The following is a 24,303-nucleotide window of genomic DNA, read 5'->3' on the forward strand; positions in this document are numbered from 1 at the left end:
GAAATAAAGAAACGTTTTTCCTAATTAAACAGCATCTACGAAGGGTGGGGCCACAGAGATAAATGAAATTCAAAAGGGAACCATGAGCAAAAAAGGGTTGAGAAACACTTGTCTAGTGTCACAAAAGTGAGGATGTATAAACCCAAACATCAGTGTATTATAAATTATTCTTTGTGCATTACACTGGTATAAATTTTAACATAACATTTAATTTTAATACAATGAATTAAACGTTTATTCAGAAAATATTAAATATTATACCATAACTTTACAACAATCTAGCTTTGAATGTGGAGAAAAACTAAATGTCAACTTAGAATTTTTATACCCTCTAATACAATGTAGTATGAAAGAAGATAGTCATTTGAAACTAGCAAGATGTCACATCTACCATTTTTATGAGATGTTAATATGGTGTCTTTGGAGTTTAATATGAATAGTTTCTACAGTATTTATCTTGTGATATCTGGTTTATACATTCGGGTATTTAATGGTAATTTTAGGTATTTATTTCAGTATTATTATTTATCTTTGTATGTGTCTTTATCTTTTTGTATAGGTGTGGGATATGCAATGGTGTTGGTTTCTGGCATAGTCTGCACCTACTACAATGTAATCATTGCGTGGACTCTGTATTACCTGTACAAGTCTGTGGGTGCAGTAGTACCATGGGCAACGTGTGGTAATTGGTGGAACACTATTCGTTGTGTGGATCACCATGAGCAGAGTGGGAACATATCATTGGGACTCAATGACACTGTTAATCAAAATATAACTACAATAGATTTGTCTAATAGAATGACATCTAGTGAAGAATACTGGCTGTAAGCATATTTTGTGTGAAATCTAAGTAATTATATTTATATTACCTGTATGGATAGGTCAGTGTTTCTTTATTAAAATAAGTACTGACATATATTTAGTACAGAAATAGAAAAGAACAATGTCAGTCAATATGTTACTAAAAAAAACAACTTTATTTACATTTGATTTGTACTTTTTGCATTGTTATACATTTAATGAAAAGTAGTCTGTTCGAAACCATAATGAAAGTGGGACCATATTAATCTCCTTCCTAAAGTATGGCTAGTACCTTTGTTTAATAATCTGTAAAATTCTGGAGAGATTGCAGTTTATAAATGTAAGAGACAAGAAGAATATGAATAAATACCTTTGATAAATACCCTCACTACATCTGTAGTTTAAATAATTGTTCAAATGCATAGAGGTGTTTTGTAATTTCAATTTCAAACTTTTTTTCTCATTCATTTTAATTCATGATTGATTTACAGTTGACATATTGTAGAGATGTTGTATTTGTCCATTGCAAGTATAGGCGATCAAGTAATAAGAGGAAAAATTAAAATATAAATGCTATTGTTTTAAGAACAAATCAGTATTGGGGATATGTCTACATCAAGAAATATTTTGCTATGGTGAATCACTATTTGTTGATTTTTCTTACACTGCTTAAGGATCATATAATAAGTCAAGTGGAATTCAGGTTTTAGAGGTCTTTAAAATAAATAGATTATTGACCTCAACTAACGTTTTTTTTTAATTGTCTTAAAATTAATATTATTTTTTCATTTTTGGCAGGTTTTATGTACTACGTCTCAGTGATGGAATTGAAGAACCTGGAGAACCAAGATGGCCACTTGTTTTATCATTATTTGTTGCCTGGATGATTGTATTTTTATGCTTAATGAAAGGTGTTCAGTCTTCTGGTAAGGTAAGATAAAAGCTTTTCTGCCATATAATGAATTTTGACTATTGTCTGCAACCTAGATTTCTCGATCAATTAAAACATTCTTGAACATTTATTATAATAAAACTGAGATTTAAATATACAGTATGATGGGTGATTAGGATACTTGCCAAAATTAAAAAAAAAACAGTGATGTTTTTAAATGCTTCATTTGCATTTTTAGGATAAAAGGTTGTTATTCAAGCTCTCTTAAAAATGCTACACTGCCCCAATGAATCTCACTTTAATGTGATTTTGTCAGCTAAAGCTAAAACAGCTTTAAACTTCAGTGGTGCAACCATGCAGAAGTCTGCTCTTGTATCCATCATTTGTAACTGTTGTGTTTGCATATTTTTATCACCTGTCTACATGTAACAGTTGTTGAGATGAGTCCCTTGAAGTGCAATTTCAGGAAATGACATTGACAGTACATCATAAGTAGTGTGTGTGGCATAGACAACTCTTTCAAAGCCATTGTAGATGGGCTGTCAGCAGTTTCAGATGGTGGTGCTGACAGTATGTGATTGACGTGGATGTGTTCAACCTCTTACACGAGCAAAGTATCCCTTTAGCTGATATCTGTTGAATAACCTCACCAAACACCCATTTTGGTCTTCCAAAGAAGTTGCAATGGGATAGAGAATCAGTATATCTTAGCTTGTTGCTGATTGCTGTAACCAAGTCAGGCTAAACAAAAGTCGGGCACATTCTGAAATGGCATTTTAGGAACATCTCGGGTTGAGTTTTCCTTGTGAACGAGTGCAATGTTGTTATGTTGAGAAGCAAATGTGCTAATCTTTGTCTTGGTGATAACCCCCTTTTTTAATGTCCTAAATTTTTTCTTCATAGTCTGTAAAAGTCTTTGTGCAGCCTTTTTTTAACTTGGATGTTATGGAGAACTTGTGATATGTCATATATCATTGATTCTCTTGAAATATTCAATTTAACTCTTATGAATTGAGACCCATTATCCAAAATAATTTTTTCAGGAATTTCATGAGAAAAAAAAATTTCCTTCATAATGTTTATTTGCTTCACTGTTGTAGTTGTTGACATTGACTATTTTGGGCCATCTTCAAGAAACTCAATTGTATATTACACTCCACAATTGATGTGAACTCTGCCATAGTTGTATGTGTTGACTTTAGTGTATTATTTGTATTTAAACAAGTACTGGTAATTGCTATCCTCTGTTATTTGTAAACACAGTTTTACTGTAGTGTTGATGCATGGAATAAAAGAATGTGCATATGAAGTTATGTTATCTCATTCTTTTCTATTATTGTTCTGCAAAATAAGTTGGTTTATATTTAATTTAATCCAAGACATTACAATTTGGCGACGAGGTTCAGGCTTAGTTTTTGTTTTGTTTATTTGTTATGATTAGTAAATGCAATCAAAGTAGGCCTAACCTAAGATGGCAGCAGAATTTATTGGTTGTATGGTGAAATAATATCAAAGAAGATTTCTTGTCATGGAAAGAACATTTAGAACAACAGATAATTGATATTCCAGATGAAAAAAAGTTAGTTTGTTAGTAGCTTTTTAGATAGATTTTAAATCTTACTTAGTCTTAAAGAATCTTATCGCACTTGTTGCTCAGTCAACATCTTATCAAAGTTTGATAGATGCCTTATCTGCATGGCATTATAAGGCAAAATCTTTGGTCATTGAAGAGAGTTTTAAGTTGCAGAATGACTGAGCTTATCACATCATGTAGCTGTCATGAAGATACTACCAATTGAGTATGGAGGTTTTCTACAAGACACTTCATAACCACCTTATTTGTGGCTTATGTAATGAAGCTATACAAATTATTACTGGAGAAGAATCTCTCTTCTAAATCTGCAACCGAGATAGCACTAGCAATGTAACTGGCTGTTGATAACACTCTTGAACTTTCTAGTAGATATTATATTACTATACATGGCAAATCATGATATTCAGTGCATCAAGTTACATCTTATGTTCATGGAACTTCTTAATCTGTCTGATCATAGTCCTATAACAGGAAAACAAGTTATGGATGGAGGACAATCAAGTTTCTTTTAAGGTATAACACATGTATACAAAAGCAGTATGTGAAGACAGTTCTCTCCTTTTATAGGAATGATGTTGCTTAAATATTTTAGAATATCATGACTCCTTTTTAGGGTCAACTTAACTTCTACCTGTAGTGTGTTTGAAATTATGGTTCCCATGGAACCTGAATTGACTTTGATTGGAACACCATTAATGTCAACCTCAACTTGTGTGCTGTTACTACCTTAACTCATTCTCTGGAACACAGTAATGACAGATTTTTCAGTTTCAATCTTGTTTGACTTCAGCTGTTCTGAAGACTTTTTACTTTTTGATATACTCATTGCTACAAATGTCTTATTTTATGAGAGTTATTGAATTTGTACGTTCATACATTATTAATGTGATTTTTTTTCCACAATGATAAGCTTTCTTAGTTTCATGTGTACTTGATGTACCATCACCAACCTTTTTGTTCAGAAATGCAACTTTCTTACTTCCCCTTTGTAGTGGGCCACATTGCAATTCTTCAACATTTCTCTGCTACTTCTATAGCATCCATAATTTTTATTGTTCTCTTAAATGTTAAGTTTTCTACTTGTAGCAGTATTGTAGCAACATTCTTAAGGGCACATATACATTTGTCTTCAAAGCTTCATTTAGAAAACTTCCAAATTTATATGTGCTTTTCAGATGATTGATTGCTGTACAGTATTCAGAAATAGATTCATCAGGTTTTTGAGTTTTCTTACAGAATATAAAATGTTTGTGAATTGGTAAAGGCTTGGGTTTATAATATCCCTGTAAGACTTGTTTTCAACTCATCACAACTGGAGGCACTTGTTTTGATGGGTACTATTAGCGATTTCAACTGTTCATAGCCATTTTGCTCTTGGAACACTAAAAAAACAATTTTTCCCCTCTTTTAGTTACATCACTTGCTAGAAAGAAGTGCACTAGTCTTTCAGAATATGGTTCATAATCATGCTTAGTACTGTTAAATTATTCAATTTTACTAAAGTCCATTGTTAGTCTTTGTTATGTATCTACCAGACAAATGTTTTGTACAAATTACTTTGGGATTCCTGGCAATTGTCTGCTTGATCCCACTCAGGAAAGCAACATTTTATGACTACATACTCAGTGATCAAGTGAAGTAAGAATGAACTTCATAGAAACTGTATCTAGAACTTTTGTTGTTTGTAGATCTACACTGATAATGAAGTTGCTGTAATTAGCTGATTCAATAAAGTTTGTCTTTTGAGTTATGAGCAAAGCTATGTGAGGGTTGTGTGTTAGCCATTCCTAATTTAGAAGTTATAGATTAGAGGGAAGAGAACTAGTCAACAACACCCGCTGCTAACTTTTGGGCTACTTTTTTACCTTTAAAAAATGGTATTGACAGTCGTATTATAATGTCTCCCATGGCTGAAAGAGTGAGCATGTTAGGTGACAGGACTCAAATTTGAGATTTGCATATTGCGAGTTGATTTCCCTAACCACCAGATTATGCCAGGCCAGTTCAGGAAAGAGTAGAAATTGGCTTATTAACTAGCATAGTGATATCATGTCAATAACCCTACAATATTCAATAACATTCATTCTGTGGTTGAGCTCTTCAGTCTTGATCTAGAGTAGCTTAACCTCCTCCTGGAACTAGGCACATTACACAGGTTGTGTAATAATTTGAAAAGTTATCAACAAGCTCTGGAACACCTTCAAGTAGCTTTGTGCACCAAATATTATCACAAGTTAAACTGTTTTTTTTTAATTTAGTTTGATGGTGCTCACAGAGAGTGGTTCTCAGTGTAATAACTCTTATTTCAAACATTTATGCCTAAACATGGACAAAACAAATTCTCATTAAGACATGTGCATAACAAACACTGATTGAAATAATTATTACAAGATCCAGAGCCATTAACATAAAATTTCATAGTTTGAACTATGAAGGATTTAGTTTGTTTAGCTTGAGAGGTTAAATTGGGAAGTTTGCAAAAAAACAACTTGTAACTTGCTGTAGAAGTAATATGAAATTGAAAAAGTTTTACTAAAATATTTAAAAATTTTAAACTCTCAGTTTGTCATCTTATTTAGTATTGGTTTTATGTTTTATTGCAAATGTGTTATCTATTTCATTTCTAAAACCTCTTATGGCTGAAAGTATTTAAATTGTACTTTTATTAAATATTACTGAAGTTTGTGGATGAAAAACAGATTTTACATTTTGCCATGTGTATAAGTATTTAATGATTTATTATATGTGTGTGTGTTTATATAATATAATAGAAACATTAAATCAATTTGAAATACTAATAACTAAATATAATAGACCAACAAAAACTTGGCATAATTCTTGGAGCCTTTGCTAATCCAAATGATAATTCAATGAAAATATTTAAAAAAATATGGGCTTTTATATTTATTTATTGTTAGAATTCTGTAAAGACTGATATTTGTAAATGTTCTATTGAACTAACTTCAAAAACTGAGGGTTATTTACTACTTATGCTCAACAAATGAAATTCATACTCTTTTTCACAACTTCTTTCACATTCTGGTAATTATTTGCCAAACATTTTAACACGGCTGTATATCATGAGAAAATACATTATGAAGGGTGCACCGAATCAACTTATAAAAATAAATATGTTTACAATGTAAATGAATTTGATAATATAAGAAATAAGGTTTATATACATATTAGTACTTAACCATTTCTTTGAATTTTATGTTAACTTGTGCATGTTTTATGTTTAGGTTGTTTATATATCGGCAACTTTTCCCTATATCATCTTGATTGTCCTTTTTATTCGAGGCGTAACATTACCAGGTTCTTTCAAAGGTATAATGTTTTACTTGACTCCTCGTTGGGAACTTCTGAAATCTTTTGAGGTCAGTTTGTGTAGTTTAAGTATTTTTTTATTGTATAAAAAATTCAATTGAGAGATTTTAATAAAACAAATAATGAAAGTGCTTATAATGGTCACAACAATTTTAATATTGTTACTTAGGTAAAACAAAGATTTGGAAATTTGAGGTTTTGGTGGATGAGGAGCTGTATTCAGGATGAGGGAACATAAATCATTCAGTTGTACTGTACACATTTGTCATATGTGTTAAATGTGTTGTTTCCTACCCTTAACATTGTATTGGGTAGATCATTCAATACATTTTTAAGTTTAGTGGGAATGCATGTTCATTTGCTTCAATTTATTGTACTGATCTGAGGGTGTTCCTGTATGCAGTGAAAAAAAAATCATTTTTGATTTGAAATAGTATTTGATTTGTAGATCATTTTATAATTAGGCTTACTGTAATGAAGCATATCTGGATGGGTGGGATATTAAAAACTCCAGTCTTTTATATTGTCAAGTTATTAATATCAACGTTTTAATTAATACAGGGAAGAGAATCACTTTAATAAGATATCCTTATGTAAACCATACTTTAAAAGAATTTAGTTGTTGTACAAGATCCTTTGATGTATTGGTTATTGAGTCCTAACAAGTATTTTAAATTAAATCTATCATGATTAAAGTTAGCTTGAAACCACCAGTTACTTTAAATTTATAAATGAGCAAGCCACAAAATAGATTTGAAGGTGTCTGTAGGTTGTGAATTTACATTCATATAGTTTTTATTAATATTGCCTTGTTCTGCTGCTTATTTACTTGTGACGTCATTTTTTGAGTAATTTTATTTCAATAATGCAAGTGTAATCATTTATAGTTTCAAAATATTTTCTCAAAGATTATAAAGTGAATTTGTATACATTTACATCACTTTAATTTTAGAAACTTTGTAAATGCTGGACATATGGTTAAATAAACAATTTTAAAACTTTTCTATAAAAGTTGCAGTAAGCATATCTGTTAAATGAGTTCATACAATGTAATGTGTTTCTTTGTTGAATGTAATTAAGTTTACAGTAAGGACAATGTAATCCAAAAATTCTTTCATGAAAACTACATTTATTTTATTTTTTTAATCATTTTAATTTAGTTTTGAGGATGGAACAGCCGAGATGGACCAATAGGTCCCATGTTGTCCCAAAATATTACGTTGCATTATATATTTAACAAATGATGCTAAATCTGTAGAATGTCTTTTAATATCTACTTTTGTATTGTCTTGTTGCTTAAATATTATAAGACTAATTTTTTGTGGTTATATTCATGTATTAATATATTGCATACTGTTAATTGTTTTAATATATATATACAATAGGTGTGGGCTGATGCTGCTACCCAGATTTTTTATTCAGTTGGTACTTCATGGGGAGCAGTTTTGACTATGGCAAGTTACAACCGTTTCAATAACAACTGCTATAGGTAGGGAAAAAAAATGTATATATATTATTGAAAGTGTGATATAGTAAAAATTAATTCCAAGTCGTGTCTTCTTATTTAGTGGAGATCAATTACAAATAAATTCCACAGTATGACATTATGTATGTAGTTAAAGGAGACATACAATAAATGTACTCTCTATTTTATAAGAAGAAAGTAGGTGATTGGAAGATGTTCCTTAAAATTAAATCACAAAGAATTGGCTAAATTAGATTTTCAGCATAAATACACATTATTAGTAGAATAAAAAAAAAAGGATACAATATGCACATAACAAAACACCATATTAATTATATAATGTGGAGTTTGCTTGGATGTATAATTTTGTTGCTTGACCAACAGTGTATATTGATTCATTTAAAAGAATATAATTGTTTATTTATTTGCTCCTTTCACATCTGGTGTTTACTGAGTGTAAAGGTAAATGTAAATTGAATATCACATATGGAAAATGTTGCATACAAACAATGAATTGAAAGAAAAACAACAACAAATGTTTGATTACTTTTTTTATGCTTGGGCAGCATGAGTTTGCTTTTGCACATGCAACATCCCAGAATAACATGACAAAAAATATTCTTTAATACATTTTCATGTGTTTGGTCAAATTTTAGCATAATTTGCTGTAAAAAGATTTTTTATTTATTGAAAAAGTGCCAGAATGCCATTTCAGCTACCAAAATAAGTGCCTCATGTGTTTTTGAGATTATAATATAACTGACAAACAGAATCCAATGCAACTAAAATTAACTTAAACTGAAGTATGATGGTACAGTTAAAATATACTGACACAGTGCAATGCAACTAAAATAAACTGAAATTGAAGTATGATGGTGCATGGTTGCCATACACAATAAAGGACTTAAATGAAGACATAGCACATTACAACAGGTCTTGAACATTCAAAACAAAAATTGATTTTCCCCTGATCATTCCAGAACTCTCAGGATTCACATTTGTTTGTAGTGGGTCAATCACATAATTGGGTTACTAGTATTGGAAAGTATCTTAATTCTGTTTGAATCATATAGCAGTCCCATATTCACATGCCATTATAGGATACAACTATCTGTAAAACAGTAAATATCCTCCTTGACCAAATCCAACTACAGATACTAACACCTAGGGTTCAATTAACTGGTGCCATTGACCAGACATACCATGTTTCAGATTAAAACTTTAAAAAATTTAAAGGTTTTGTGTGATATGAAATATGTATTATAGGAAAGTTTGTGTTTATCTGGAAGCCACAATTGAACATATTGTATTTTTAGTTTAGTATATATAGTGTGTGTGTGTGTGTGTGTTTATATTATATATATATATATATATATATTGTATATAAATAGCACACAAATTATTGATTACAATCAGCTAACTTTAAAACTATAATGAATTAAATTAATGTAGTATTAATGTAGCATCATTATTCTGTTACATATCTAGTCTGATAATGGGTGACTCATAAAATTATTGACATTTTTAACTGTCTGTAAGGTAGATAAACTTCTATAACTGAAAGACATAAAGCAAAAAATAAAAGATTCATGTCTACAGTTTGAGAAAGTTTGACTTTATTTTAGGGATGCCATCCTGATTCCTATTGTCAACTGCTGCACTAGCATCTTTGCTGGCTTTGTTGTTTTCTCCATTATTGGATTCATGTCTTATGAAACTGGAAAACCCATAGAGGATGTTGTTTCTCAGGGTGTGTATGAAGTGCTATCAGATCAGTATTTAATGCTGTCTAAATTATTATATAAAAATGTAATTTCTGCATTAAAAGTAAAATATTTTTACTACATAATATTATTTAGAATTTGATAACTTTTTCTAGTTGTATATTTTTAAAGCAAAATAATTGTTAGCATATTTTTGAAACTTAAAAATGGAGACTATAATTCATATTTCATGTAAATTCTTGCTTATAAACTTAGTTATATTATTCAGATGTGATGTTACTCAACATGCTCTGCAATTTCAGCATGTGAAATTGATAGTCAATCCTGTTACTTGATTCAAAGAACTAAATATAGACATTGTGTCTGTTTTCCTTTTGTAACAGTTCAAAATTATAGGGATGGTTATACCTGATTCTGGTAGGTTCTTGAACTGGCCATTTACCCCATTGTGCATTATGTGTAATATACTGTTCAAGTGTAAAATTCCAACTTTGAATTAATTATTTATTCATTAAATTAGATTGCATGATACCATCAGGGCATTGTTACCTGTAGAACATACTTGTCAATGTGAAGGCAAAAATACCCTAGGTTAGAAAGATACATACATATGTGTGTGTGTGTGTGTGTGTGTTTGTGTGTGTTTATTTATATATATATAAATTTATTTTTTTCCCCATTCTATGCTTTTGTTTTATCTTGTATTTCAATGGAAGGGATGATACTGGTTGTGGAATTATATTTACACTTGCCTAAAACTTATCCCTGACTAGAACTTTGTATTTGCTACTTTTTTTAACCATTAAAAACACTAATAATGAGTGGCTGAAGAGTATATAACTATGAAATCAGTACTACCCTGAAATGTCAAAATTGAAAGAATAATATGAAAAGATGAAATCTCAAATATTTTTCACTTTTCTATATCAAGCACAAAAAGCACAATAGTTTGTTTTGGTTGGGTGTATGTATATTTATTTTTGTTTCTACTTAAAAAATTGTGATTTAGGCATTACAGGGTGTCAAATTTGGCTTGCTGTAATGTAGCTTAAGTTTTATGAATAGAAAAATCTCTAAAATATAATAATTTTATGCTATTATCTTGTGGTATTCATCTGTACATGAGAAACAAACAAAGAAATTAAAACTAAATTAACTAAAAAACCAAAAAAAAAGACCCAAATATTTAATTTGTTTGGGTATTATGTCAAATTAATTTTTAGGAACATTTATTAATGTTTGCATTTTGTTTAAAGAATTAACTTGTAAATTTGTGAATAGTGAAAATAGAAATTATTATTTAACTCCAAAATTATTTGTTAACATAGACTTGGGAAATAAATAAGATGCATTGTTTTTCTCCAGACTTCGGTTGAAGTCCTAATAATCTTTAGCCCAAAAACTACTCTTTAAACTATTAAAGTAAAATGCGGTTTAATATACATATAAACAAAATTAAGATTAAAAAAACTAGAAAACAAGCATGAGCAGCACCCATACAAAGATAAAAATTTCTTGGTGTGATAATTCTTTATAGTGATGTTTATTTAACATGAAGATCCCATGTTTTGGGCTGTAACAATGATGTCAAACTGTTGTAGAGTGACCAGAAGTTGATCAAAGGAAGACAGTTGATGTTCACTGATTGCTGTACTAATTGTACTGTTGAGTATATCTGGTGTACTCACTAACATGAGCTTGCACCTACTTGGCAGCTAATACTGCCAACATAAGCCTCAAAGCATTATGGGCACCTATATTGATATATGTTGAGTGAATAGATACTGATCTTTTGGAATCTGAAATTATACTTTAAAATGTGTTTAAGACAACAGTGAATAGAAAGAATATAATTTTTTTTTTTTTGTTATTTTGAAAGGAAACATTTCCCAAATACAGAAGTAATAATGACATATAGCATGTTTTGGAATCATGCTGTTTTTAACCATGAAGGGTGCGAGTTTGTGTTGTTGCTGCTTAAGCTGTGTGATGAACTGAATCAGAAAATCATTAGGCATTAAATTTTCTTTGAACTTTAATTCTTATTGTCAAAGGAACTTAGAGGTAGCTATTCCTAAAGCACTCATGATATGTATGGTTAAGAGGTTATGTTTAAAACTTTCAGCTATGAAGCCATTAAGATAGACCAGTATAAGTGGATTTATGTTGAACTCCTAGTTACTATTCAGAACTATTGTCTAAGAAACGTATCTTATGTTTTTCTTCAGGTTCAACAATAAGCTGAATCTTAAGGTGTTAGCTGTTTAATTAAATTTAATGTTGAAATTTGGAAACGTGCAAAACTTTCTGAAAAATGGGAATTTCTCATCTACATATCTATTGTACCAAAGATTATTAAATGTAAGAAGACATTCATTAAGCCATTTCTCTTCAAGATACCTCATGAAAAATGCCACTAAAAATAGTGGTTTTTTTTCGTAACTAACAGCAATAATGTGCAAAATATGATTTGCAATATTAACAGCAGTATTGAGTTGATATAACAGGTTCTAACTACTATTAATAATAATTTCAGTAAGAAGGATGTTTATATGTTCTTTATTCAAGCTATCCAAAATTTCGTAGGTTTACTTTTAGTCTTTCATATTAGTTTTTATTTGTAACTATAGGGTTTATATAGTCTGTGATACACAGTTTAAGTCACTTTTGTTTATTCAGATATGTATGTGTACACTATATTCATAATAAATATCTGAAGAACTAACTGAATGGTAACCAGGAAATGATCTATATCTCCTTCAAAATACATTTATACTAACTATTTCTCAAATCAGTAACTTAAAATGGTAATTAGTTTTTACAAAGTGATGTTACCTTACAGAAAAAAAAATTATTATTTATTCAGAATTGTTTATTTTTTCAGGTCCAGGCTTGGCATTTGTTGTCTACCCTGAAGCTGTTGCCCGACTACCAATTTCCCCTCTCTGGGGGTTGCTCTTTTTCACCATGCTGTTTACAATTGGTCTAGATACTCAGGTAACCCTTAAATATATGTTGCACCTCTTCCTCCCAAATAGTGATGGTGTTTGTTGTGAGGGAAGGATATGGGTCTTTCAAGTGACACACTCCTCTGATTTCAAATTTAATATTGTGGTGTGAAATTTTTTTTATTTTTTTATTTTTAAATTATTTCTATGTGAAATTGCTAAAACAGAAATCTGGCTTTCATTGTCTGAAGTTTAAGTGTGGCAAAACTAGAGGAAGAGGTCTCCTACATGTATGATTCACGATGTTTGACTGCATTTTTCCTGAGATTGGCTTTTTGTGAATCTTGATGGTTCTGTTAATTTAATTAAAGAATTGAAGAAATTTTAAATTGTACTGGAATTTAAAATAGAGCTAAATTTCTTTTGAAAATCCATGGAAGTCAAATAATAAATATCCGTCATGATGGTTTTGAGCTTGGTGGAAAAAAAAAATTGTTGTACATAATCTAATTGATTTCTCCATTAATTAGATGTAATCAAGATTGGTGTTTAAATTTGCCACATTTGAAGGGGGGAAGGGGACTAATTTAGTTTTTGACAATACCATGGATTCTCATGAGAGATGGTGTAATTTTTGCATTAGACGTTTTCAGTGAAAATATTAACAAGTTACTTGTTGCTCAGGTTTTTGTTGAAGAAAAAATTATTTGTATTTGATGGTAATGTTGCACCTACACATCCAGTGTTTTCATGTACCTAACCATATACAGTAAGGTACATTTGACCTCTTAATCCTGTGTTATTCAACACCAAATGTAATCTTGGCAATAAACGTTATGTTTGATACATTATACTTGTTAAATTGAATGTTATATGAAATAATTTCTGCCCTTTGATAATGTCTTCCATCTGCTGTATTATTATTGGTATGGTATGGTGCATATTCAGATGGATGTTTTAATGCAATCATCAAATCTGTTTTCTTAAGAAAGGCCAAAAAGTAAATTAAAGTATCACTTCATTTATTTTATTTGTTTTACAATATAACTTCTGGTAAAGAAGGTTTTGGTGACAATGTAAGAAAAATAAAGTATGGGTGGAGTATTGTAAGGATGGGGGGGTGATGCTAGTTGGATGTGCTAGAAAAAAATATCCTTTATCAAAATATTGAATAAATTGGAACATTGATAATTTCAGTGAAACCTACATATCTTTATTAAATAAAAACAGTTGTTAATATTTTAAGCCAAATTTTAAACTCAAGCTCATTTTATTTTAACTGAACTGATGATTTTTGTAATTCTTGAAGTAGCCATTCATCAGCATCACCTGTGAATCCAAACTCTGGTGTTATGTATTAAAAAGGTTTCATGACTTTTTTTTTGTCATGTTAAAGAAGAAATTTAGCACCCAAGCTACTATATTTTTCTTGTGTTTGTTACTGTTAGTTTTTTGACATGTATTTAAACATACAACTGATGTGCCACATGCAATGCTGGGATTTGTGTATATGCAACTGTTTTTTTTTTATTTGAAGCATTTGGCTAATATAGTTATGAACTAAAAAGGTTTTGCTTTTGATATCAACTGTATATTGCTGTATGTAACAACTTAGACATCACTGAAGTTGTTTCAAGAAAAGGGGTAAAAAAGATGCAAAGTACTTTGGAATGAAAGAAAAAATATATATATGTATATATATGTGTGTGTATATATATATATATATATATGTATGTATATTACCAAGAAAAGTCTACAGAAGATTAGTAGTATCTTGTAACAGAAAAAGAAATAAAAATAATGTTGGTTCATACAGTGGATATACAGCAAGAAAAAGAGAGCATCAAGTAATGGGTTTCTTGATGTATGAGGGAACAGGTTTAACCTACGTAGTATGTCAAAGGTTATGACATATTTTAATGACCCTCATTAAATTAATAAGTTTTATGAATTAAAAATGTTTATACAATGGTTGTAATGATTCCATCTCAGGAAAATTGTAGTTGTTTGTTTGTTGTATGTCTGATTATGTATGACTGAACAGTAGGTGTTTGTGTGGATGTAGGAGCCCTCCTACTCTTAATTTGTTACCTTTCTTCAAAAGAAATTGTCCAAGGTAGTGTGTCAGGACAGACCTTTATTCAGTTGATGTCCAGAAAATTGCATGTGCAAACACATTCCAAATAGAGAACTAATAAACATATTAAAGTCACCACAAAAATATAGCTAACAAAAAACAAACAATTGGCCAAAACGTTTTTCAGGTGACATTCATTTCACTTGCATCATCCAACAAATATTTACCAAAGAGAGAGGGGGAGGGAGGTCATGTTTGATTACTACAGTGTTTTTCGTGAATCCACTATTGCTTCCAATTTATACTTAGTTATACCATATACTTGTAATTGTTGGATTTATAACAATGAACCTAAACTGCTTCTTAGAACCAATACCTTTTGTTATATTTTGTATAATAAATTCTTGCTTAAGTTCCAAATTAGCCTTGATACAGGGTGTATGTACACATGTATCAGTCTTCAGAGGAACCTTATTAAAATCCAAAGATATTTTTTACTACTTTTACACTGAATTGAAAAAATTAAAATAACAGAGGAGATATCGGTGTTCTCGATGTGGATGTAATAATTAAAGAAACTTCTTAAAGGTATACAAATATCAAATACATGTCAAACAGATAAGCTAGATGTGGCTACAAAACTTATGTAAATGCTTTACCAATTTGTTAACCTAATTTCAAATGTCCTGTGGGAATTAGTTTGAGAATAGAAGTTATTCAATGACATCTATATCATACACTGCACAATAATCATTCTACATTTATTTGCTTCCAAAAAAATAACGTGAAAAGATGCCACATACATGAAATTTGCTTAAAAATAAATTTATCAAATGTCTTGCATGTCCTCAGTGTTTGGCCTATTACGAAGTGAAAAAACAGTAGTTAATATGTCTGTATGTGTATATATAAATGTAAGATTTTATTTACGTATAGTCTTTAGAAAATCTTTTTAACCTAACAAAAAGTTGTGCATTCACTAACAAATTTGGTATAAACATACATGTACTAGAAAGCCCACAAACAACACTAGATCTATTAAAAAAAAAAATTAGTTTTAAATATTGGAATGTGTTTGCAAAATGTGATCTAAGAATGTGGCCACACATGGCTCGATCTGTATCTTTTAGAAAAAAAAAAAAAACTTTTTTTTTTTTAAAGAATCTTATTGGAAAAATATTAAATTGTTCTGGCCAAAGTTGTGCCAGTAAATCCACTAATTTCAAATTACACGATATGAAATAGCCAATGAGGCTGTTTTATGTGGGTGTACTTGATTCTAAGGTATAATGTTTTCTCTGTTCTTGCTTTTAGCAGAAACTGTTGCATAATTTGTAGCTGTAGTATGGACAGTTTCTAGTCAGAATGTAATTAATACAAAAATGTGTAGCATTTATGGAATTCTTATTTATAATGATTAAAAGTTGGCACAATTTTGAGTTGTGCCTTGGTAGTTGACATTTTCGTCTTACCATTTCCATAAATTGCCTGTGCCCTAAATAGTAACACTAAATGGTTACAACCTTTAACCAGAGCTGTAGTTCCAGTGATGTTTAATCAACTAATATAATATTGCATATCAGCAGTTTATTTTAGTAAAAATACATTAACAGTTGCATAAAAGTTGGTAGATGTTTTTGTAAAAGGATAAATCATATTGAGTCCTTATAATGCTTTTCTTGTACATGTTCATGAAAATACAGTGCATTGCTCTGAATACTAATAAGCAAGTTACAGAAATACAATTCTCAGTCTCGATAACAGATCAGCTTTTAAGATGTATCCTGACCTAAGATTTTTTTTCAATGTGTCAACAAATAAGCACATTATTTTCAACAGATTTGCAATGTTTTTTTAAGGCCATTGGATATTCTATATTAAGGAAGCAGCATTTATTAATGCAGTATTGATAAAAATGATTTTACAGATGCAAGTATGGTGCTAAAATCTTCTGCAAAGTTAATGGCATTTTTATGACTTCTAGTCTATGATAAATAGAGCATACTTATTACATGCCTAAGTGTAAACTTCATTGTAACATACCTAGAGATGTTACAGAGAATTTTTACAAACTGCAGAGGTATTTTTTAGTATGAAATGTTTTGTGCAAGGTCATGAGCTTAGAATTGTCATTTTAACATATAACTTCTTTATACCTTAGAATCAAGGAAACATGCTTCCATGATCACACAAGCTTTTAATTATTTCTAAAGGACACCAGTAATCAAAAGATTCTGTATATTTCAGGTGTGGCCTATTGGTTGATGCATTTGTTCCAGTAACAAAAGATGAAGAAAAGGTTCTTGTCACATAATTTGGTAATTATACATGATTTGAACCCTTAACTCGTTCAACTCTGCAACATAAAAAAAACAAAAAACTTTTTCTGTTCAAAAAGAAAAAAGTACTTTTACAATGTGTTCCGCTCTCTAAATTATACTTTGAATACAGATTACAAGTGCATCAACAGTTTCAGGTGTGTATGTTTGAATGAGTGTATCTGAATGAATGATTACTGGTGGCTAAAAGTTATAAATAAAAACAAAATATTACTTAGAATAATTCTTTCATATCAATTTTTAATGTAATTTTAACACATCTTTAAAATGAACTTTCTTTTTTTTTGGATTTTGAAAAAAAAATCTTTTAGCCACCTGTTGAATAGATGAGCCAAAAACTTGGCAAAACATTTGTTGTATATATGGGGAAATGGCATGTTGCCATTATTTTTGAGAATAGTAAACTGACTCCAAGAAAGACCCAATTTGACAAATTGAATAATTAGTAAAACTGTTCCTTGGAGTCAGTTACTTTCTTCTTCAGAACTGTGAATTACACAGGATGAAGTGTCACTTTTCTTTATTCTGACATTATTGCCTCAGAAATTTACCAGAAGAACTTGTTGAAAGTGGTTTGATAATTTAGTTATGTTCTGAGTGATGATACTCATGGAATTATGGAAATTATTTGTTTATTAGCTTATGCTTAAACACTTCTATGACACATTGCTTTAAAAAAAATACAGCAATTTTGCCCTTTGTTTTTTGCTTAAGCTGATCAGGTTTAATCAAAGGATGTCATTATTCATGAACAAGTGGGTTCAAATATCTACATTATTTCATGAAAATGCATGTTTGTTAATTGTATGCACAACTTAAGTACATCAAGATAATATGAGGCATCTTCTTAAAGCAAAAATATCAGATAATGAAATTGTTTTACTGAAAAAACACATTTATGGAAATACCAATAACATGACATGTTTTAACCAAATGTTGTACAATGGTTAGAACTTGCATTTTTCTGAGTATGTGATATCTTTAAAAAAAATTCAGATTAATTCTAAAACCAAGCTTCATATTTGATTTTTATAAACACCTACAAATTGAAATATTTTTAGTATATGCTAGCTCTTGCAGAATAGGTGTCTTATAGCAATTAAAGAAGATACTGGCTTCACTATTTATCTCTTAACTTGTCTCGATCAGCCAGCTTAAACTGTTCATCAAAGTAAAATATTTAAGTTTAAGACTTCCTTTAAAGGTTGAGATAAACATAAGTCTTGTATATACAAAGAATAACACCCTTACAGAATTTTTGTTGCAAACATATTTCTGAAGCTAATATATAAAGTTTCACATAAATGACTCGTAACCAGTTATTAATTAACTAATAATGACTGGTGACTTGCTTGCTTGCAAATGAATTATTATATTTTAATTATGGTTCTAAATAATTAGGCTTTATTGTAGTTCAAGATAAATAGCTTTATTCTAGGTATCATCCTCTTCATCCATAAAGTATTTGGTGTTGTTAGCTTTTGAAACAGAGTAACCAAAAAAGGGATGCTTGTGATGAAATACTCCATTTAAAGAAGATATAAATTGCAGTATTTACCAAAAGTAAAGCATTTCTTATCTTTCTGTTTAGTATAAATCCAGAATATAGGACTGCATACTCATGGTGTGTGAAGAAAGGGTAATTCTAAGCCTATCATTGGAAAAAATCTTGATAGGAAATTCATGTGCACTTCATCAGGTTCTCTAGTGCCATTACTTTTCTGTTGTTTTATACACATTTATTTACTTTTTTATTTTTATATCAAACAAAATAAAGGTTTGGAACTCATCTGAGTAAGTACCTAAAGACTAAACTGTGATGAAGATAGTAAAATTATCGTTGTAATCCAGATTTCCAACAAACAATGTGATTTCACAGGAAATTGTGAAGAGATATTACAGTAAATTTGCAAGCAGAAATTTTAGTCTTTGAGATTAACCATATTCTCAATATGTCATGACCTCAATTTAATGCAACTTTAATTTCACATACAAATGTATACAGGGTGACCCAGAAAAAGCTGTATGAAATGGCATTTTCATATGCAAGTTGTAATGTTGGTTAATATTTAAGTCACACTTAAACTTCACTTCATTTCAGTTGTTAATACTCATTGAAGAAGATCACTTTTCTACACATGAACTAAAGGAAACACAACATATAATTTAGCATACAGTTTTGTGTTTTTTAGTTAGACATTTGTATTATTGTCTAGAAGGACTTGTCATGTGACATTATATATGGATAACTTAACATTTGGATAATATGAAAGATTATTTAGGAGAGACTAGGAGATTGTTGATTGATTATTGAGTATTACAGTGATTGATTGCTTACTGAATTTATTAATTTGTAACTTCAGTTTTGTAAATGTTGATTTTGTGCTTTGACAAAAAAAAAAAATCCATGGGTCAGTAGTAAGTTTATGGATTGTCAGTGCTAAAATCTGGGGTTCCATTTCCTGTAGTGAATGCATCAGAAAGACCAATGTGGCTTTACTTTAAAACAAGAAGAAAGAGAAAAGAAAAAAAAATTCAAAGACCAAGAAGAAAGTTAGTTTATTTGTAATTAAACACAAAGCTACACAGTGGGTTATCTGTGCTGTGCCGTGCCAACCATGGGTATTAAAACCCAGTTTTTAGTGTTATAAACCTTCAAACTTATCACTGTGCCACTGAGATACCCAAGAAGAAATTAAGAGAAATTTCAAAAACAAGACATGGGATTTAAAGAATTATGAAGCCACAGAAAATGTATAGAAGGGTCATAACAAAATAATTAAATAAGTGAAAAAAATGAAGTGCAAAATTACAAGAACAAAGTAAAAAGAAAAGTGAGTAAACGAAGACATCATTAATGCATAGGTAGACTATGACATAAAAACTGTACAAAATCACATCAGTAGTACTAAATGGAGGCATATCAGGCACAGTTTGAAATAACTTCCAAAGAGAATGGGTGGAGTAGTGTTCAACAAGCTGTTAATCTCGCTGCACATTTAAATAATTTGAAGCAACCATTCTACAGAGAGTGTAACAACCACCGGGCATTACTTACCACCTTATAAAACATATTGGAAGGAAGTTTCTAATCCCAAGTTTAGGACCAGAAAGGAGGAAATATGGAACCTTAGTTGAACTTGCGGAATATTTAGAAAAACTTGCTCAATTATCTTAACCGGATGTTCCATATGAAATTGTATATTCATTGGCACATGACCAATTCATAAATGCCATAGTGGATGAGGACATGCAAATTAGGCTCAAGCAAAGTAGATGCATATCTTTAAAAGAAACTGTTTAGTTAACAATGGAGCTGGAATGAATAAGCATTGCCAGGAATTATGAGGTCATCAAATCAATTAGTGCAGAAACATCAACTTCCTCTGATGAAAGTTTATAAAACCTCAAATGATTAATCAGACAACTGGTTACTTAGGATGGAGGTAGTAAACCACAGGACAAATTTTAGTTTGACTTGAAAGAAAGTATAGCTAGGAACTGCATAGAAAATTCTTTAAGAACTAGAAACTGCTCCTGAATGATGAAAGTTAAAGGATACAAGTGTGAAAAACATGGATATTATATCTGAGGCTATTGTGAATCAGCCATTGATAATAAACCAAGGAAGTGATATCATGAAGATAAGAATACTCCATCTACCCCAATTATAACAAAGATTGCATTACTTAGATAAACTAGTTCATGAAACAAAGGATTCTTTGATTATACAGCTACCACTGTGCAACCTGACCTGCAGATGCAAACTTGAAAGTTATCCACAAGAGATAAAACAAGATGGATTGATGCAAACAGCAAGTGGTAATAACATTCCAGCAAAAGGAAGGTTGGAAATGTGTCATTCTCACAGTAGGAAGTTTCTGTACATAACATGATGTGTGTTTAACTGACATTGAAAAATAGTGCATATTGGTAATATACTTCATGTAAAGACATGGATGTGAGATTTGGCTTGCTTCAAATGGGTTTTGAAGGTTTTAAAAAATATAAATGTAATGATTCTAGTTTCAATTTTAAAAAACTTTATTTGGCTAAAAACTGGAATAACTAAAAACAATTTTCACCAGTGTTCACCTGATAATGCCTGGTGAACACTAGGTAAAATGTTTTTTGATTATTATTAATTTTTTAATTATTCCAGTTTTTAGCAAAATAGTTTAAGTTTCACTGTTTATGAACAGGAAATTCCTGTGCACTGCAATACAATTACACCACCAGTGGTTGAATTTCCAGTGATGACAAGGATTGAAGCATAAGATATTGAAGACATCTGACATAAGAATATAATCCAGAAAAACGTGTTCCAAACTAAAGGTCATCTACTATGTTGGTCTTTGAAGGTATGTCAGTGGGAGAAGCACTATTTGGTTAGCTTCAGAAAAGATTTACCAGAAGTAAGCCCACTTGCTGAAGAGTGCAATGTTCTTCTTAAGACTCCTTTCTGATTATAATGAGTGCTAGAGCTATTGGTGGATTCTTCTGAGAACTCCCACTGTGACATGACAACAAGTGACAGTAAAGTCCAATAGGTCATCCTATCCTCATATCATAAGCCACAGAATAGGAAACCACCAAAGGGATTTGGTGACTGGACAATTTAGGGACAGTAAATGAGTGAAGAAACATTTTGTTTTTATTTATGCAGTTAATTATTCAATGATTGCAACATCTATGTTTATGAATATTAAGTTTTGTTATTGTTAATTATAAAAGTTTTAAGCTCAACGTACCATTATTTTCTTTGTGTAAAGGGGTTGTTCAAGGGTTTTCACAATCCAAGAAGTGGGAAGTGTTGTAGGCCTTTTAGTCCTTTATAATTTAGGTTTTTGTATTATTGGTTGTCTAGATGTAGTTTACATGTCATGTGATGTATGAATGGCTTAGTATCTGGAATTTTATTAAGTTTAGGAAATGATTTGAATGGTGTAAAAACAATGAGTTAGGCCAAACTAGTAGAAGAGATTGTTGATTGATTAATGGGTCTGTTGCAGTGTTTGAGTTAGCAAGTTTGTTGGTTTGTCTATTATTTCAGTTTAGTGAATGAGCTTTAGTTTCAATGAAGAAATCGAGATACAAGAAGTACTATAGATACAAAAAAAATTAGCAAGTAAGTGACAGTTTAGCATTATTTCTGAACTTAAGCCTATGTTTAGTTTGTGAAACTGTGTTAAAACCTGAAGAAAAAATGGTTTTGTTATCATTAAGTGCATGGACTTTCTATTATTTTTACTGATTAATTAAAAAAAAAACACAGAACAAGAAACTGTTATGACATTGTTTTGTGGCTACCTAATAACAATAAAATGTGAATTCTTTTTTTCACTTGTCTATCAAAAACACAAAAGAAATATTAATACAAAAATCTTTGGAAAACGAAAAAGCATTACAGTTATAAACAAAATAAGTATAGATGGGTATGAATAACTGAAATTGTTATCAGCTTAAAGCACTGAAGTTTAGGATTTAGTGTTTACCTTCAATGCATTGATTAATAATGCAGAGTTTCCCAGTTGCTCAATGGTAAGTCAGAAAGCTTATAAAACTAAAAACTGAGTTTTCATACCAGTAGTGGGAACACCACAGATGGCTCATTGAAGAGCTTTGTGTTTAACAGCAAACAATCATAATGCAGAACAAAAAAACCATTTATTCATGAATAAAATTGCTTGTTGCCTGCAGTTAATTGAGCATGAAAAATATTTTCCAAATAACTGATTTCTTTCCATTTTATTTAAATTTTTACTTATTTTTTATTTTCTGCTTTTTTTAAAAGTACAAATCAATGCAAATGGCAAACTATTAAGCTCTGTCTGTAAAATTAGGACTTTAAAAATATTTTATATTACAATGCAGCCTGTGATAGAAAAAAAAATTGCATTCTTTTTTAATATTTTTGGATTATAAGCAGCAAACAAGTTATTTCCATAATTCTAAGAATAGTATCAGAGAACCTTATATTGTTCCAAATTCAATAATGTTTAAATATTTTGGCATACATGGTAATTTTGTCTTTTACAGTTTCAATCCACCTCCCTTTTTCCACCGAGGTCTTTGAATCATTCAAGTCTCATTTTTCAGATTTTCTTTTTACTTTTCAGCAAGATTCATGGTGTCTGCACATGAAGATCCTACTATGCATCCAAGTTTACTGAAACTGCAAATTGCAAGTTTAATTTCTGTGATACAATATTTTATATAAATTGATTATCAAAGAAAAATTGTTTCACTAAACTTGAAGGCATGGTGCTGATGGTGATTCAGATCATTCATCTGTGCTGCTGACTTGATGCTCCAGGAGATGACATGTTGCTGGCAGATGACATGAGGGTTGAATGGAGAAGTAACGTGTCAGTGTATCCACCCATTCTTCATGCTCTTCTGATGCACGTCATTCAGCCTTCTTATATTTAATTTTTAATTTCTTGCTGCCATGGATAAATCTTTTGATACTACTGGTTGATATCTTTTTTTAGGTTTTTGTTACTTTGATAAGCCAGTTTTTTAATGTAAAAAAAAAAAAAAAAAAAAAAAAAAAAGGAAACCATTTACTTTAGGAAAATGCAAATGTAGCAGTTACATCTGTTGAGTTTTTGGCATATACAAAAATGTGCTAGCAGTTTGTATTATGTAACAATGTTGGTATCACAAACATAATCAAATTCTTTAAATGTTGGTATTTCACATTCCTATTAAAATTTCGAGAAATATACAGCAAATGATAGTGAATATTTATAAAAAAATAAATAAATAGTTTATCAATTTTTCAGTTAAATTTTAACAATAAGGGGACTTGTTTTTATAATCTGAGAGGGTTTCCTATTAATTCCAGTTAGTATCTAAAAGAAGTTCTAAAAAGTGGACTGACATATCACCAGGAAGATGACTGGTTTATTTTTATAATATGTGAAAATGTGCAAGTCTACAATAGTACTTAATTCACAATTAAAGAAACTTTGTAACTTGATTTTTTTTTTTTTTTTAGAAGTATGGGTCTTTCTTCAGTCCTGATAAATGAAGGTTACAATTTGGAAAGTTTTCAGTTATTGAAAATTTTAAAAGTGATATGTTGGTTATAACATAATAAGCTGCCATGGTATCTTATCTCGTTCAGCTAG

The 24,303-nt window shown here is 30.2% G+C and overlaps 1 protein-coding gene across 2 annotated transcripts in view; it reads left to right on the forward strand.

Moving 5' to 3' along the window:
• The window catches only part of LOC106478288 (sodium- and chloride-dependent glycine transporter 1-like), a 72,769-nt gene that overhangs the window by 36,372 nt on the left and 12,094 nt on the right, over positions 1–24,303 (forward strand). For both annotated transcript variants that reach the window (XM_013938818.2, XM_013938819.2), the window contains exons 4-9: positions 560–824; positions 1,600–1,732; positions 6,530–6,664; positions 8,000–8,103; positions 9,705–9,829; positions 12,688–12,800. In XM_013938818.2, the coding sequence (XP_013794272.1) occupies positions 560–824; positions 1,600–1,732; positions 6,530–6,664; positions 8,000–8,103; positions 9,705–9,829; positions 12,688–12,800 (875 nt within the window). The remainder of the gene's footprint in view (positions 1–559; positions 825–1,599; positions 1,733–6,529; positions 6,665–7,999; positions 8,104–9,704; positions 9,830–12,687; positions 12,801–24,303) is intronic.

This window comes from Limulus polyphemus, unplaced genomic scaffold, assembly GCF_000517525.1.
Source record: "Limulus polyphemus unplaced genomic scaffold, Limulus_polyphemus-2.1.2 Scaffold196, whole genome shotgun sequence".
Lineage (NCBI taxonomy): Eukaryota > Metazoa > Arthropoda > Merostomata > Xiphosura > Limulidae > Limulus > Limulus polyphemus.